Consider the following 16,028-nt stretch of genomic DNA (forward strand, 5'->3'; position numbering starts at 1 on the left):
TGCGAATCGAATCGCTCATTTTCGCAATCTATTTCGCTATTTTCTCGCGATCTTTGATGTTATCCATGTTGCCTGCTTGACGTATCGATTTCGACTAATCGCGTTATGATACCAACCGAACGTGTTAAATTCTTTTCTGTATCACCCATTGATAAGCGAACTGTCCTTATCTATCACTAGAATCCGTACTCGCACTGCCAACAATCGCGGCATAACGCACAGAATTCATCGTACGATGTACATGTCGATATTCACATGCGTTGTAAACATATTTCAAGTTAATACTATCCTGTTTGAATAGGATCAGCAGGTTCGCATTGTCGCATGTCACATGTTTAGGTATCCTCGCGTACGTCTGACAGAAATAGAAACAATCGACATTCGAATGACGGCCCATCGAGAAGAATTCTCCCACTGCATTTTGCTTATTGCATGCAACGTCATCGAAGACAAAGATCGAATTGGAACGTGCCTCGCTCGGTGAAATGACATTATTGTTGTTGGAGAATGTAAAGTAGATTTCGTCGATCGATGTCAACAAAGTTTCGAGATATCGATATTTTGGTTGTTGCAGTGATTTCGATTATACGTACACGTTTCTCGGAACGTATAGCGTGCGGACTTTCGAGCAAGCTTATGAGAACATTGGTTTTATCGCAATTCGACCGCAAATGATGGCGCGATACTTGGTAGCATTTCATCGTGCTTACGCTCCATCGCGATGTCCCTCATCATTCGCGTTTTCTCGTCGCAATTCGCGACGCGTATCGTCAGTGGCTGCCACACGAATTTCATGTTCGCACTGCGTTATCTAGGCATCGATCAAACGCCTATTTATAGGCGCGCGAAACCGCGAATCCCTCAGTTGCAAAAATGTATCTCGCGCTGTCGCATCCCTCTGATATTTGGGACTTGAGCGCTGAACAGTTGCAATATATATATATCGAAAGTCGTACTGTTATGCGCGTGCGGTGAATGTATCGATCATGTGTAGAACAAGCTTCCGGATCATATAAAGACGAATTTGGACGTTCGAACTTATCGTCGCTGTGTCGAGCATTATAACCAACCGTGGCAACGTATGCACATCTAAGATAAAGGATTGTAACGTATATCAGCAGCAGCAACGTCAAACGTAGGCTGCGTTGGAGGTCTGCTCAATCGAGCGATAAATGCGCTTCCTTTCGAGTTACATATTTCCGGCTATCAGTTTTGCGGCCCGGGTATTCGGCTGAAGAATCGATTAGATGAAACGGGCATAAATCCATTGGACGCGGCGTGCCGTGAACATGACATTGCGTATCCTCAGAGCAACGATCTCGCCGACAGACACGTAGCGGACAAGGTACTCGCCGATAAAACCTAGGACGCGTCATCGTGAAGGATTCGACTCTGAGCGAGAAAACTGCAGTTGCAGCTATTTGGGCAGTGATGAAAATCAAAACCAAGATCGATATAGGTATGAAAGCGAAGTCGTGCAGGGGCCATGATACTGTGCGAACGTGTCTCTATCGCGCTCCGCCAAGTGTGTTCTTTGAGCTACTTTTATTTTTAATTTTGTGTTCTGTTTTACATATTAATAGTTTCGCAACATTACGAGTAACGTAACGATATACTTTTTGTTAATCCTAACTACTTATTTTGTTAATTATATGGAATTTGATTTTTCAAGTGATCGTGGAGTGATCTCTGCCCCTGCCGACACCTGTTCTGTTCTTTTATTCATTTTTTATCGACTTTGCGTGTGCTTTTTCCGGAAAATATTAGTGATATTCAATGGCCTATGTTAGTTGAACGATAGTTATATTAATGAAATGTACTTGGTTTATTCTTCTAATTCATTAATTTTTTATAGAACGTAGCAACCAAGATGGCGGTTTTTCTAATGCCATCCGCGATAAAAACAATATGGCTAAACGACAAGATGGACAGTAATATATTCTGGGACGATATACTGTGATCTAGTGTCTTTACATTATGGCGGTGCTTTTTCCTACAATTAAATATGGCATGGAATAGCTATATGGCGGAGAGTGCTATGGTGTGATGCATCGGATGGCTGCTCTGTTTTATTCTGAAATCCGTCTATCCGGAATGTGTTTGCTGCATGGATTGCCTGGACCGTGATTTTTTATTTATTTTATTTTTTCGAAACGGTATGTTTCTTGTGTGTACGTGTGTCTTAAATGCAGGTATGTGTGGTGCAAGGATTATTCACGCGAGTGTGTCTCTGAGCGATTGGCATACATTTGATGATGCGGTTATTGGAATATGTTTCGGATTGTATTTACAGCAATTACAATGTTAATTAATGTTATCGCTTGCATCGCATATTTTGTTTATGTTCTATGTTCTTTGTTTCTGCAGTGGTAGGTTAATGAAAATATGTATATGCTTCTTATTATAAGATGATATCGATATTACTTTTTATTTTTGCTTATTAAATTCTATTATTAAATACCTTTTTCATTATACTATTTTTGACAGACATAATTATTACATAGTATTCAATTAATATTTTATATATGCTTTAATAATACTTCAATTTATAAATTATGTTGACAGTTGGATATACTGTGTTGCATAGAAATTCCGCTGCAGATTTTGTATATTGTTTATTCAGTATAGTGAATTTTATAATATTAATTCTCGAATATTAATTCAGCATTTTCTGTCATAAGTCATTTCATATGAAAACTAAATAATGATTATAGCTGATAGGATGATTTTGATACATTGAATAATAATTTTGAGTAAAGCCTATTCGATTTAGATATATCATGTTCTTGAAATAATTGCATTGTAAGTAATGAACGATTATTGAATACTAATAGTTAAATGAATTATTATGTCACATTGTGCTGGTTATGTGCTGGCCATATCATAGTATAAATTGTACAATTTTTGATCACAAGAGAGGGTATATGCTAATGAAATACTACATGGTACTCAAATAATATTTTATATATGCTTTAATAATACTTCAGCTTATAAGTTACGTTGACAGTTGGATATTTTGTGTTGCATAAAAATTCCGCTGCAGATTTTGTATATTGTTTATTTAGTATAGTGAATTTTATAATATTAATTCTCAAATATTAATTCAGTATTCTCTGTCATGAGTTATTTCATATGAGAATTAAATAATGACTATAGCTGATAAGATGATTTTATACGTTGAATAATAATTTTGAGTAAAGCCTATTTGATTTGGATATATCATGTTTTTGAAATAATTGTATTGTAAGTAATAAGCGATTATTGAGTACTAATATTTAAATGAGTCATTATGTCACAATGTGCTAGTTTATGTGCTAGCCATAGCATAGTATAAATTGTACAATTTTGATCACAAGAGAAGGCATATGCTAATGAAATACAGGTAGCACCATCTAGGAGTATCTATGTAAATCGATTCCTCGAACATGATATGAATGTGTTCGTAGTAATGATGACACTACATCAAGTACGTCCTCTAGGATGTAAGATATTAATTATGAGTCTGTTCGGTTTGATCACTCTGAGTGCAGATCGGTACACCTTTCCTGGGGTATCGTGCTGGGATGTGTTATACCGAAATCGATATCCATATTGGACAAGTTAATATTTAAAAATTTTTTGCTATGTAATTGGTAGCTCTGATTCACTTGATCGCGCATTTATGTATTGCGGATCATATATGAAAGTTACTTTCGAACTATAATTTAATTTCTGATTTAAGTTATTTCGACTTAGTCTTTCTACTTTGACCTGCAATACTTCTCTATGTCCATTCATGTGTAATGTTCTGTTTGTATCTTTGTTATTTTACACTGCAACTCGTCTTTTTCGATGGGCTATGTAGCACTGATTCATTCAATACTTAATATTTATTTTAGTTTATTACGTTTTATTTACCTTAATTATGAAATAGTTGACTTTAATTACGCTCACTCAAGAATCGGCTTGGAGATTGGACTTTAAAGTCGTAATTTTGATTGATCTATTATGAGAAAGTGTTTTATCACTAGATATTTGTGATTTTATATGAGTGAGACATCTTGACTTCCATGTGTGGCGCCCTTGTCTCCTGCCGCTGCTCCGCCGCCTCGCGCGCTCGCCGCCGAGCGTCACCGTCTACCGAGGAAGCAGACGCTGGTGCCACGACTAGAGTGGTAACTTCCGCTTTCTTTCTCGTCGGCCATTACCACGCGCATTGTGTCGAGCGGCCTTTTTGTGACAATCATCGGACTCACAGTAGCCACACGTCTGCCAGAGAGAAGGAGGAGAGAGATTCCGGCATCAACATCGTCAACGTGTCACTGTGTCGTGACTGGTACGTGACCGCGCCTGTGCAGTGTGAAGTGTGTGAAGTCGTGTACGCGTCGAAGTCTGTGCAGTGTCGCAAGTTCCGTCTTGCCGGCTCCGTGCGACCACGTGCGGCGCGCCGCACCTGTTGCGCCGGGTGCCCTCTGCTTTTCTCACACTCTGTGCGCCTCCACCTCTCTCCCCCCCGCTTGCGCGCGAGATGCGTGCGCTCGCTCTCTCTCTCGCTCGCGCGTGACGTCTCTCTCTCTCTCTCTCTCTCTCTCTCTCTCTCTCTCTCTCTCTCTCTCTCTCTCTCGCTTGCCGAGTGCGTCACTCCTCCTCTCGCTCGTGAGCGGTTGATCGAGTGTTTCTCTCTCGCTCGCGAGTGACGTCTCTGCACGTGTTTTTCCGCATGCGTCTCATCTGCGTTCTGCGTTTTATTCGCATCGCTTGGTTCCGTCGTTTTTATTCGCGCTTGTGATTGTGCCGTCATCAATTTCCGCGTGCGCTCCGTTTTACCCGCGCCCGCGTTCCGTTTCGCTAGCGTCTGTGTGTTGTTTTCCGTCCGTATCGCGCCTCGTTCTAATCCGCGTTTTTCCGAGCGTTTCGCGAGCGTCTCGCGTGCACGCGCAGTGTGCGTTTTAAGCGCTCCGCTTTTCTCTTGCGAGCGATACATTTCAAATGCGTTCTTTCCCTCCTTATTCTTTGCGATTTCTCGTTTCTAGTGTTTCAATTCTCAAACGTTCCTCCGTGTCCGCGATGCCCTTGCTGGCATTGTACGCTTCATGAAAATAATATTGTCACGCGCTGTTCTCGTGTTCGCGGTGCCCTTGCTGGCATTGTACGTCTTCGATCTCTTTGTTCTGTGATATATTAGTTTTTAATCGTTGTAAATATCGCGCCTTTGTTCTGTTAACCCTGTGACTTTGATACGTTCTAGAATTAGCGATTGTGTGTTCAAGAATAAATGTGGCCGAATCAAAACTTCGCGAGACGTTGCTGGCGACGGTCGGACAACAAAATTGTGGCGTGAACTCAGTTATCCTGCCTACTCCTGCCTATCTGATCTTTCAGAGACTCGAGCCTTCTTCGGTAAGGCAGTTCCAGCGTAGCCATCACTGGCAGAGCAATTATTCGCTACACATGCTTATAGCTATAATTGAATGTTTGTTATGTTCCTATTTAGTAATTTGATCATTTATCTGTGGATCTTCTTTGTGCATCGATAATAAATGATATGGTTACACGCTTCGCACCTAATTATTTCCTATCATGATTTACGCACGGGGGCGAGACGTGACAACGTGGACATTTTTCGCACAACGATGTCTCCTACCGTTTCGAAAGCTCGTGTACCACGCTTCGCAGTAACCGCCACGCGAACCAGTTGCAGCTCTTAAATTTAATATAGGGTTATAATGACGCGAATCCTCGTAATACATTATATTTATTGTATACAAAGGTTCGCCTCCGAGGTAGGCGAGTAATGCGCGACCGTCGTATCTCAGTTTTTCACCTCGACCAAAACTATAATATTAAAATTATAAATTATTATAGCGATGTTTTCCGCGGTGAGAAACCGTTGAAAACGCTCGATTTCATTATATCTGCAACTTTCCTCGCGATACCCACGCTCCTCGTTAACTCAACTGCCAACTCACGCTGTAACAAAGAACTCGCGTATCTTACCAACCTCTCGTGCAACTCTCCCGTGCGCAGAGTACCACGTTCGCAGTAAATTCTCGCCGCTACGAGGGAGCGAGGAAGACACAGATTGTCGGAATTTTTTATTTGTAACATCGAGCGTTTCGCGATGCTTTCTCGCGTTCATTTATTTGATCTCCCTCGTCCCAAAGGTACCGTTACGTTAAAAACGCGTATGGTGAAATCCATCGCGATATCGAAACCCCCGGTGCTTTGCGCTATCGAACTCACGAGTTGTCCTCGTGAATCAAGTCTCGCGCCGGACGAAACGAAAGGCCTGTCGGGCCATGCATTAAATTTGCGTCGAATCGAAGAATAACTCCACGTAATCGTCCGGTCCACTCAAATGTATCGCAAATGTATACGCGTGGATTTCGCGAAAAGCGTTTTCTAAATAACTCATGATCGCTAGCACTTTCCGCGAGAGGATGTGTCGCGAATGTCGCCTCCCTATCTATTACTTCAAATTTTTGAAATTTTCGAGTTTCCCGCCTGTAATTCAATATATGTGAAATTTTCACCGACCGTGTCGTTGTCATCGACCACGGTGTCCTCGCCGGTGCTGTTGCTGCTGATGCCGCTGTTACTGCTATTGCTGCTGCTGCTGCTACTGCTGCTGCTGATACTGTTGCTATTGTTGGTGCTGCTGTTGTTGCTGATGCTGCTGCTGGTGATGCTGATGATGAAGATTCGCTGAATGGGTTTTAAAGCTGATGTAAATAACGATCTTCGGGATGTTTTTCTTCTTCTTCGCGTGAAATGCCTCCTCCTGTTTGTACTGAAAATGAGAAATAAAAAATATTAATCATAAATATTTTATTTATATTCGATTTTTATGTTAGTGATTAGATTCCAGCATACCGAAGGTATCTCTTGAGCAGCTTTTCTTTTCGCTTTTACAGTTACTCTAGCAAGAAATATTTAATTATAAATATTAATGAGATAATGATTCTCGGTATTAGATATGAAATAATAGAAGGGCAAATGAGAATCAGCGCTATTTGCAGTGCGCAATTTACATTCCTTATTACAAATTGAAAAATATGACATACGTTTCGACTTTAGTTTGAGTCATCCTCAGTGTATACAAAAATGAAAATTAAATAAAAATAAATATAAAAATAAATATAAAAATAAGGATAAGATGCCGTGTTCATCCGACGTGCTCACTAATTGATTTTGTTGACCCATTGAATTATGATTATCATGCTTAAAGAGATAGAGTAATCTTTAAGGGTTGTCGATTATCAGATGGACACAGCTCACACATATCGAATAGAGCACGCGCAGTAATGCACGGTTCGTACCAAGCAGCACGTCCAACAACGCGTCCGCATGCCTCGAGCTCAAGACATGCAAGTGACTGAACGCGGTGATTCAACGAGTCAACAGCTTGTCATCAAAAGCTGAGGTTACAGCCTCTCAAGACCGAAATGTATGCGTGGTGTAAGAATTCAGTATCCGACTGTGAATTCAAGCAATTATTCTGTCTCTTAATAAAAAGCATCTCTGAGATTAGTCGTTTTTGCAAATTACGTTCAGAGTCTAATACTTTCACACCGTTCCAGTCAAATTCATAATCGCAATCTAATCTATGTTCGGTAACTGAATGTGTGTTCCTATGTATATGACTCTGGTGTTCATGCAGTCTCGTTTTTAATTGTCTCATCGTTTGTCTGACATAGCACGCATCGCAGTTGTCGCAGCAGATCTTGTACACTACATTCCTTTTGGAATGTGCTGGTAGAGCGTCCTTATGAACCCTGATCTTGTCTCTCAGCTTATTCATACTAAAGTACGCGGGTTTTGCATTAAAATCATCGACAATATTTTTGAATTTAATTGCAATTTCCGGAACAAAGGTAAAGTAAACCATTTTGTTCCATGTGATTGCGCTGTTGCATTTGACATTCTTGATTTATTTTCTTGCCTGAATAACATTTTTAATCTCGAATGTTATCAAAGATAAAGCTGAGAGGGTAATCATTCAATAACAGAGTCTTAATCACTAAATTCAAGTTTTTTTAGTGGGGTTTCGGGTGGGACAATAAGAATGCTCTATCGACGAGTCCAGCAATAGTGCCTCTTTTTTGGGCGAGAGGATGCTGGGAATGAAAATTGAGATACCTTCTCGAGAATGTGGGTTTATGAAACTAATCAATCTCAATGTTTTTATTAATAACTTTTAAGGTCAAGTCGAGAAAATTCAACTCGCTCCCCCCCACCTCAGCAGTGAATTGCAATCTAGGATGGTATGAGTTGAATCTTCCAAGCATCTTATCAATCAATCGGGAAGGAATGGCCATTGCAATGTCATCAATATATCTATAAAAAAAAGGCAAATGCGTCCTGATATCTTCAAGCATGCTCTCCTCCAAATCTCTTAATACTAAATCGGCTATGATCGGAGACAATGGGGAACCCATGGGTGTTCCAAAGGTTTGCGTGTAGATTACATTGTCAAACGTAAAAAAGATAGAATTTAGGACAAACGAGACTGCATTTAAAATTTCGTCCTTGAGATGTCTCCCCAGCGCTTTGCAATATTATCGATGGATAGGTCAATAAGAACATTGGTGAACAAAGAGACCGCATCGAAAGACACAAGTGTATGGTCGTCATTCAATTGCATGCCAGACAACTCATTGGTCAGTTTAAAATTATTTTCTACATGTGTTGAAGGCTTTGGGATATTTCTTGACAGAAGTTTGTTCAAGAAGGATGCCAAGTTGTACAGAAGACTTTCAATCAACGAGACAATAATTCAGAGGGGGCATCCCTGTTTATATAATTTTGGGAGTCCATAAGCTCCCAAAATCCCAAAACCTTCAACACATGTAGAAAATAATTTTAAACTGGCCAATGAGTTGTCTGGCATGCAATTGAATGACGACCATACACTTGTGTCTTTCGATGCGGTCTCTTTGTTCACCAATGTTCTTATTGACCTATCCATCGATAATATTGCAAAGCGCTGGGGTGACATCTCAAAGAATTGCGACATCCGTAAAGACGAAATTTTAAATGCAGTCTCGTTTGTCCTAAATTCTATCTTTTTTACGTTTGACAATGTAATCTACACGCAAACCTTTGGAACACCCATGGGTTCCCCATTGTCTTCGATCATAGCCGATTTAATATTAAGAGATTTGGAAGAGAGCGTGCTTGAAGATGTCAGGGCGCATTTGCCTTTTTTTAAAGATATGTTGATGACATTGCAATGGCCATTCCTTCTCGCTTGATGAGATGCTTGGAAGGTTCAACTCGTACCACCCTAGATTGTAATTCACTGCTGGGGGGGGGAGGAGCGAGTTGAATTTTCTCAACTTGACCTTAAAAGTTATTAATAAGAATATTGAGATTGATTGGTTTCATAAACCCACATTCTCGGGAAGGTACCTCAATTTTCATTCCCAGCACCCTCTCACCCAAAAAAGAGGCACTATTGCTGAACTCGTCGATAGAGTTCCTATTGTCCCACCCGAAATCCCACCAAAAAAAACTTGAATTTAGTGATTAAGACTCTGTTATTGAATGATTACCCTTTCAGCTTTATCTTTGATAACATTCGAGATTAAAAATGTTATTCAGGCAAGAAAATAAATCAAGAATGTCGAATGCAACAGCGCAATCACATGGAACAAAATGGTTTACTTTACCTTTGTTCCGGAAATTGCGATTAAATTCAAAAAAATTGTCGATGATTTTAATGCAAAACCCGCGTTCTTTAGTATGAACAAGAGAGGCATAATCAAGGTTCATAAAGACGCTTTACCAGCACATTCCAAAAGGAATGTAGTGTACAAGATCTGCTGCGGCAATTGCGATGCGTGCTATGTCGGACAAACAATGAGACAATTAAAAACGAGACTGCATGAACACCAGAGTCATATACGTAGGAACACGAACACACATTCAGTTACCGAACATAGATTAGATTGCGATCATGAATTTGACTGGAACAGTGTGAAAGTATTAGACTGTGAACGTAAGTTGCAAAAATGACTAATCTCAGAGATGCTTTTTATTAAAAGACAGAATAATAGCTTGAATTCACAATCAGATACTGAATTCTTATATCACGCATACATTTCGGTCTTGAGCAGGCTGTAACCTCAGCTTTGTTTTGATGACAAGCTGTTGACTCGTTGAATCACCGCGTTCAGTCACTGCCTTGAGCTCGAGGCATGCGGACGCGTTATTGGTGTGCTGCTCGGTACGAACCGTGCATTCCTGCGCATGCTCTATTCGATATGTGTGAGCCGTGTCCATCCAATAATCGACAACCCTTAAAGACTACTCTATCTCTTTAAGAATGATAATCATAATTCAGTGGGTCAACGAAATCAACGTTAGTGAGCACGTCGGATGAACACGGCATCCTATCCTTATTTTTATATTTTTATTTAATTTTCATTTTTGTATACACTAAGGATGACTCAAACTAGAGTCGAAACGTATGTCATATTTTTCAATTTGTAATAAAGAATGTAAATTGCGCACTGTAAACAGCGCTAATTCTCATTTGCCCTTCTATTATTTCATATTTAATTATAAATTTATCGGAAAGAATAAATTATTTTAAAATTTAAAATAAATAATATTAAATTTACCTTCGTAATTTTCCGGAGAATAGTCCATGTTTCGCATTGGAAAACCTCGATCTTTTCTTCTGAAAGCTCATCGCACATTTGCTCGAAGGCTCTTCTCCTGTTTTCATTTTCTTCAGCTTCGTCATCGGCTTCTTCTTCGTCATCGTCATCGTCATCTTCTTCTTCTCCTTCTCCATCTTTTTGTCTTTCTTCGTCAACTTCTTCTTCTCCTTCTTCATCTATATCTTCTTCTTGTTCTTCTTCATTTTCCTCTTCATTTTCTTCTTCCTTATATTCGGATTCATCCAAGTCGTTTGCTTGTATTAAAAAAGAAATATCGTTGTTATTATTATTATCTTTTTTTCAAAAATTAGCTAATACTTAGTTTTATAACTTTTATTATTTTAAATAATTATTCACGCGGTGTGTAAATTTCGGTGTTGGCTTCGCTCACAGCCGTCCCCTCATCATCGATATTTTCTTCCGCATCTGAAATAAAATTAAGCTGTTATTAATTGAATTCGATATTCTGTGTATATACAGTGAGCTAATTTTAAAAGCAATATTTGCTACTTTCTTACCTGAAACTAGATAGACCATTGGGATACCCTCCTTCTCAGGCTGCGCGTCTATCCGCATTCGCACTCGTTCTAAAAATTCGATATTTTAATTTAAAAATCTGAAAATTTAGAAATCTAGATTTTTAATTATATCAATTTTCTATTATTTTATTCACGCTCGTTTATTCCTTCCGTCTCGTCTTCGGCGGGGCGTTCTCAATCCCCGTGGTTGGTACGGATGTACAACCGCGATATTATCTCTCGCTTAAAAAATTTAAATTAGAATTTTTTATACTTATTCTATTATTCTAATTTCAATTACCTTAAAAATAAATATCTATATAAATATTTATCTCCTCCATTGTAAAAAAAGCGATATGTCCGCCAGTATCATTCTCCTCCACACCATCGCGCCAATTATATATTCTTTTACAATATTTAAAAGTCTTTTGTCCTCGAAATGCCCTAATCTGAACATAATGCTCAATAGGGTTTTCGAGCTTTCCGGTACGAATTTTGCAAACGTGATATAATTTGTTTCTTCATTTGTTAATAATAAAATATAAGCACTTGCGTTTATCGTCAGGTTGATATTCGCGCACACGATAAAAAATTTTCTTAATTTTTCATAGAGTATTATTTTTTTCACTTTTTCACTATTTTAGAATATTACAGACAGCGAACGAATCGGTGCAGTAATGTAAAAACCGGCTAAGTCACTCACGAAACAGTATAATCTCGAAAATAAACCTTTTCTATAATTCCGCGCAGTATTTATACTTTGAAAATTTTACCCGCACACTCCAAAAAGGGGATGATACGCAAAAAAATGCAGCACCATTGGATAGGTCAAAATTTTCCTTAATACAAGTTACACTTTTTCTATTCTCTCAGCTAAAACATAGCTGAAAGAAAACAAACTCCCCACAAGAAACACTTCTAACCTCCTCCTTTTTTATTTTGTAGTTTCTAGGTTTATTAAATAATATTTTGCGAAGAAGTTTTAAAAGTCTAGAAAATCTAAACTTTAAAAGATTTTATAATTTTATAATTTAAAATTTTTAAATTTTAAAACCTTTTAAATTTTTTAATTTTAAAATTTTTTAAATTTTATAATTTTTCATTTGCCCATCTGCACGCGCAGTTCTTTTTTCTTAGTAGATAAGCCAACGAGCTCGACGAATTCGTCAGCCCTCAGTTCATTCGAGTGTCATCCTTCGAGATTTCAACTTCATAAATCCGAAGTAGTCTTTTATCTCTCATTTCAATGTGATTATTAATTACATTTGAGAAGAAAACAGGAACAATGACGAGTCGAAAAGCTGTTCCCGATACCGAGAAGCGCGATATTCCGGAGCCGAGCAATGTTCCCGATTCCGAGAGGCGCAAGTACGGAATATCTACGATATTCCGAAGGGAAATTGTAAGGAATGAAACAATAAGTTCCATATGATGCTCTCGACAACATATGGACTCAACATCTCTCACACGAAAAGGATACACCTTGGATTGCAAACGATAAACGAAGGAGTTTTCGTGTCAATGGTTAAATTAACCGGTAATTATGCAGAATTTATTTTGTTGATTCTTGGCAACAATTCCTAAACTACATGGGACTTATCGGTGAATATTTAAACGCTACAATAAATCGAGACCGCAACCTATCATTGTCAAAAATGTTGCGAATTTTATCTCCTCTTATGAGTCGCGGTCCATATTACTGATGTATAAAGAAAATGAAGAGACCGCTATGAAAAATATCGAAATTCAATATCGAAGAACGACTATGGATTCGCAGTCATCGACGAAGAGACATAAAACCTTTGCTGTCGCAATTGTGATGCAGAAGAGTACTTTTCACGGATTGGAAAATATTGTGAAATGCATCGATGCGCACTTAAAACCTTTACAAAGCGTGACCGATAATGTTAACAAATGCACGCAATATCTCATAAAAGAAATAGAATTAAACCTTCTGAAAAGTTACATATATAGTGTGTCGTAGCCCGGATTGTACAAGATTGTAATTAGGGAAAGTCGGGTTCGCCGAGCCTTAGGAATTAGAACTCCGAGCAGGATCGTAGATGGAAGGTTCTTTTGGTTAAATATTATTACTCATTTTCGTTAAGTAGCCGATTTATTACGACATACGGCTTCTTGATAATGATTCGTGTGAATGTTGTTATTACTGATAACGACTGACCGTGACGAAATATAACTATCTTGTTACGTATTATGACTGTCCGCTCTCGGTGATTTAGCGGCCGTTTTTATAGTATTTTAGTAGTGTCATTTTATAATTCTAAATCAGACCATATATATATGGTCAAAACGGCACGCTTTCGCAAATTCCTCGTTCGCGCTCCGCTTTGGAATTTGTGGACTTGTTTTTGCATGCTTGCATTTCCGACCGGCGTTTCCGTAGCATCGGCTATTCCGAGATTCGAATATGATCATGAGAATAAGATATAATATGGCAAAAATAATATAAGGAGTAATTCGGGTTACAATATCCCTCCCTCGCCGGGAAAAAAAACGGAGTTTTTCGCATTACAATTCTTCAACATACATTTACATAAAATTTTAAAATCGTGAACTTTCGTTTCTTCTGCGCAGTTCGCTATTTTTATTTACATTTTTTGTTTTCTTTTTTCTTATGATTACACTTATTATTCCTATTATAATTATAATTATTAATATTCCGCTGAAACTAACGAGATAGGTAAAATGTACGTTTTGGAATACGTTCGGCTCCTCATCTAATTGCTTATTTAATTCGTTTATTTTTGTGCTTAATTTTGTTAATTCTAACGGGTCTTTTAGTATCGATCGCAGTTTTATTTTTTTCTGTGAGCTGTTTTGCTTTGATGTTTTTTGATATTAACGTTAGATTGTATTCCGGTAAATGTGCTCGTACGTAACGGATCGCTATCTGTCGTCGCGTGACTATTGTTATTTTCGGCGTCGTTAGTTTACAATCGCCGTTTAATTTTACTTTACCTATACTTTACCATTTATCTCTAGTTTTCTTACTTCCGACTTATCACATTGAATTTCTATTTTTTGGTTTACTTGTGCGAAATATAGTCACGCTTGTGGTTAGCATTAGTCATAAGGTATCAGAAATTATATGTCCTTGTTCACAATTCTGGAGCTGTTCGGGTGCGTTTATATAAATTTGCACTTCGCATGACGCGTCCGTACCTATGTGATAGATGGGAAAATTTTGTTCGCATATGTAAGTTTGATCGTTTTGTATGCACGTGTTTAGTTCACGCTCTTTTAATAATATATAATGTTGGTTTTCTTTATCTATTGCTATTAAGGCATGATTTACCCGTATAAATGAAAAGATATTCGCGTGTTCGCGTATTGGGAACGGTATCGGTTTCATTAATTTGAATGTCGGGAAAGTGATTACTGGAAATCGGAAGATCGTGTAGATATCTGTTTTATCGTAATACACATTTATAGTCATATATTTCTATTAGTGCGCCAGTTTTATTTTATTGAATATTCTTAGGGCGCTTCCTTGGAATCCTATTTTGGTAAATTTTCTTTATTTGTATTTTTATTTAGTTTTAGTTTTCCGCGAATGCTTTTATTCGATTTGCATGCACGGTTATCGTACGGTGGCTCATTTTTATCTTGTAATTTATTTCGGACAGTTTTTCGATAATTATGTACGGTCCGATTCATTGCGTTTCTAATTTCTTTGAGCGTCCTCGTCTAACTGTCTCATCGTACAGTAGGTCACCTATTTGAAAATTTTTTATTCTCGTGTTTCGGTCGTAGTACTGTTTCGATTTTATCTTTTCTTGCTTTACACATTCTCTCGTTACTTGTTTCGTTGCACGGATCTTCTCTCGTAATTCTTGTACGTAATCGTCATACGAACTTATCTTCGGTAGTTTGATTAGGGCTGTCGGTAGTTCCGCTCAGTGCCCGTAAATTAATTCAAATGGTGTGAATCCCGTCGCCATGTGTGGCGTTGTATTATACGCAAACATTGCGTAGGGTTGCCATTCGTCCCAATCTGTTTGGCTTTCATTTATGTAATGTCGAAGATATTCTGCCAAAGTTCTGTGTGATCGCTCTAATGCTCCATTACTTTCGGGATGATAGGCTGTCGTTTGAATCTTCTCGATCTTCAACAACTTGCATGTATTTTTAAATATTTCACTCATGAAATTCGTGCCTTGATCAGTTAAAATCCTTTCGAGAATCCCGTGTTCGGCAACTATTTTGGTGACAAAGACTTTTGCCACCGTATTTGCTTCTAGATTCTCTATTGGAATCGCTTTACTAAATTTCGTTAAATTATCTTGAAAAGTTAAGATATATTTGTTTCCGGCGTTCGTAATAGGTAATTGTCCCACTATATCAAGCGCATATTTTTTGAACGGTTTTTTCGGCGTGTCGATAATTGGTAGTTTGGTTTTTTGGTTTAGTTTATTTTTCTGACAGAGGTTGCATTTATTAATATAATCCTCCACGTAGCGCGTTATACGCGCCAATTATGTAATAATTTAATTCGGTTCAGAGTTCGTGCGACTCCTGGATGCCCCTCTGTCGGCGCATCATGATATTCATAAAGTATTTGTTGCTTTTCTTCTGCAGTATATTCTCGTTTTATCTCTTCCTCTGTTTCGTCGTCATCATTTTTCTCTTCGTGTGCGACGGTGTTTAACTGTGAGTCAAGAGTGATTGGATTTCTACTTAGTGCATTCGCGTTTGTATTTCCTTTGCCTGCCTTGTGAATAATTTCGTAATCATATTCTTCTAGCTTGAGTTTCTACCGTATCAATCTAGATCTAGGGTCTATAACGCTGAATAGCCAAACTAATGGTCGATGATCAGTGATTATTTTAAATTTCGTTCCGTA

The 16,028-nt window shown here is 38.3% G+C and overlaps 1 protein-coding gene and 1 pseudogene across 1 annotated transcript; one reads left to right on the top strand and one right to left on the bottom strand.

Annotated features, from left to right (window-relative positions):
* Positions 1-4,348: 4,348 nt before the first annotated feature.
* Positions 4,349-12,542, bottom strand: LOC148937789 (uncharacterized). The gene is made up of 2 exons (XM_089070937.1): positions 10,605-12,542; positions 4,349-6,769 (listed from the first exon to the last, which is right to left on the bottom strand). The coding sequence occupies exons 1-2, from the start codon at positions 10,820-10,822 to the stop codon at positions 6,454-6,456; spliced, it is 534 nt and encodes a 177-aa protein (XP_088927063.1). The 5' UTR covers positions 10,823-12,542; the 3' UTR covers positions 4,349-6,453.
* A 43-nt stretch (positions 12,543-12,585) lies between these two features.
* On the top strand, positions 12,586-13,546 carry LOC148937790 (uncharacterized; annotated as a pseudogene).
* The last annotated feature ends 2,482 nt before the right edge of the window (positions 13,547-16,028 follow it).

This window comes from Pogonomyrmex barbatus, unplaced genomic scaffold (genome assembly GCF_055798465.1).
Source record: "Pogonomyrmex barbatus isolate J1 unplaced genomic scaffold, ASM5579846v1 scaffold11, whole genome shotgun sequence".
NCBI classification, from domain to species: Eukaryota; Metazoa; Arthropoda; class Insecta; order Hymenoptera; family Formicidae; genus Pogonomyrmex; species Pogonomyrmex barbatus.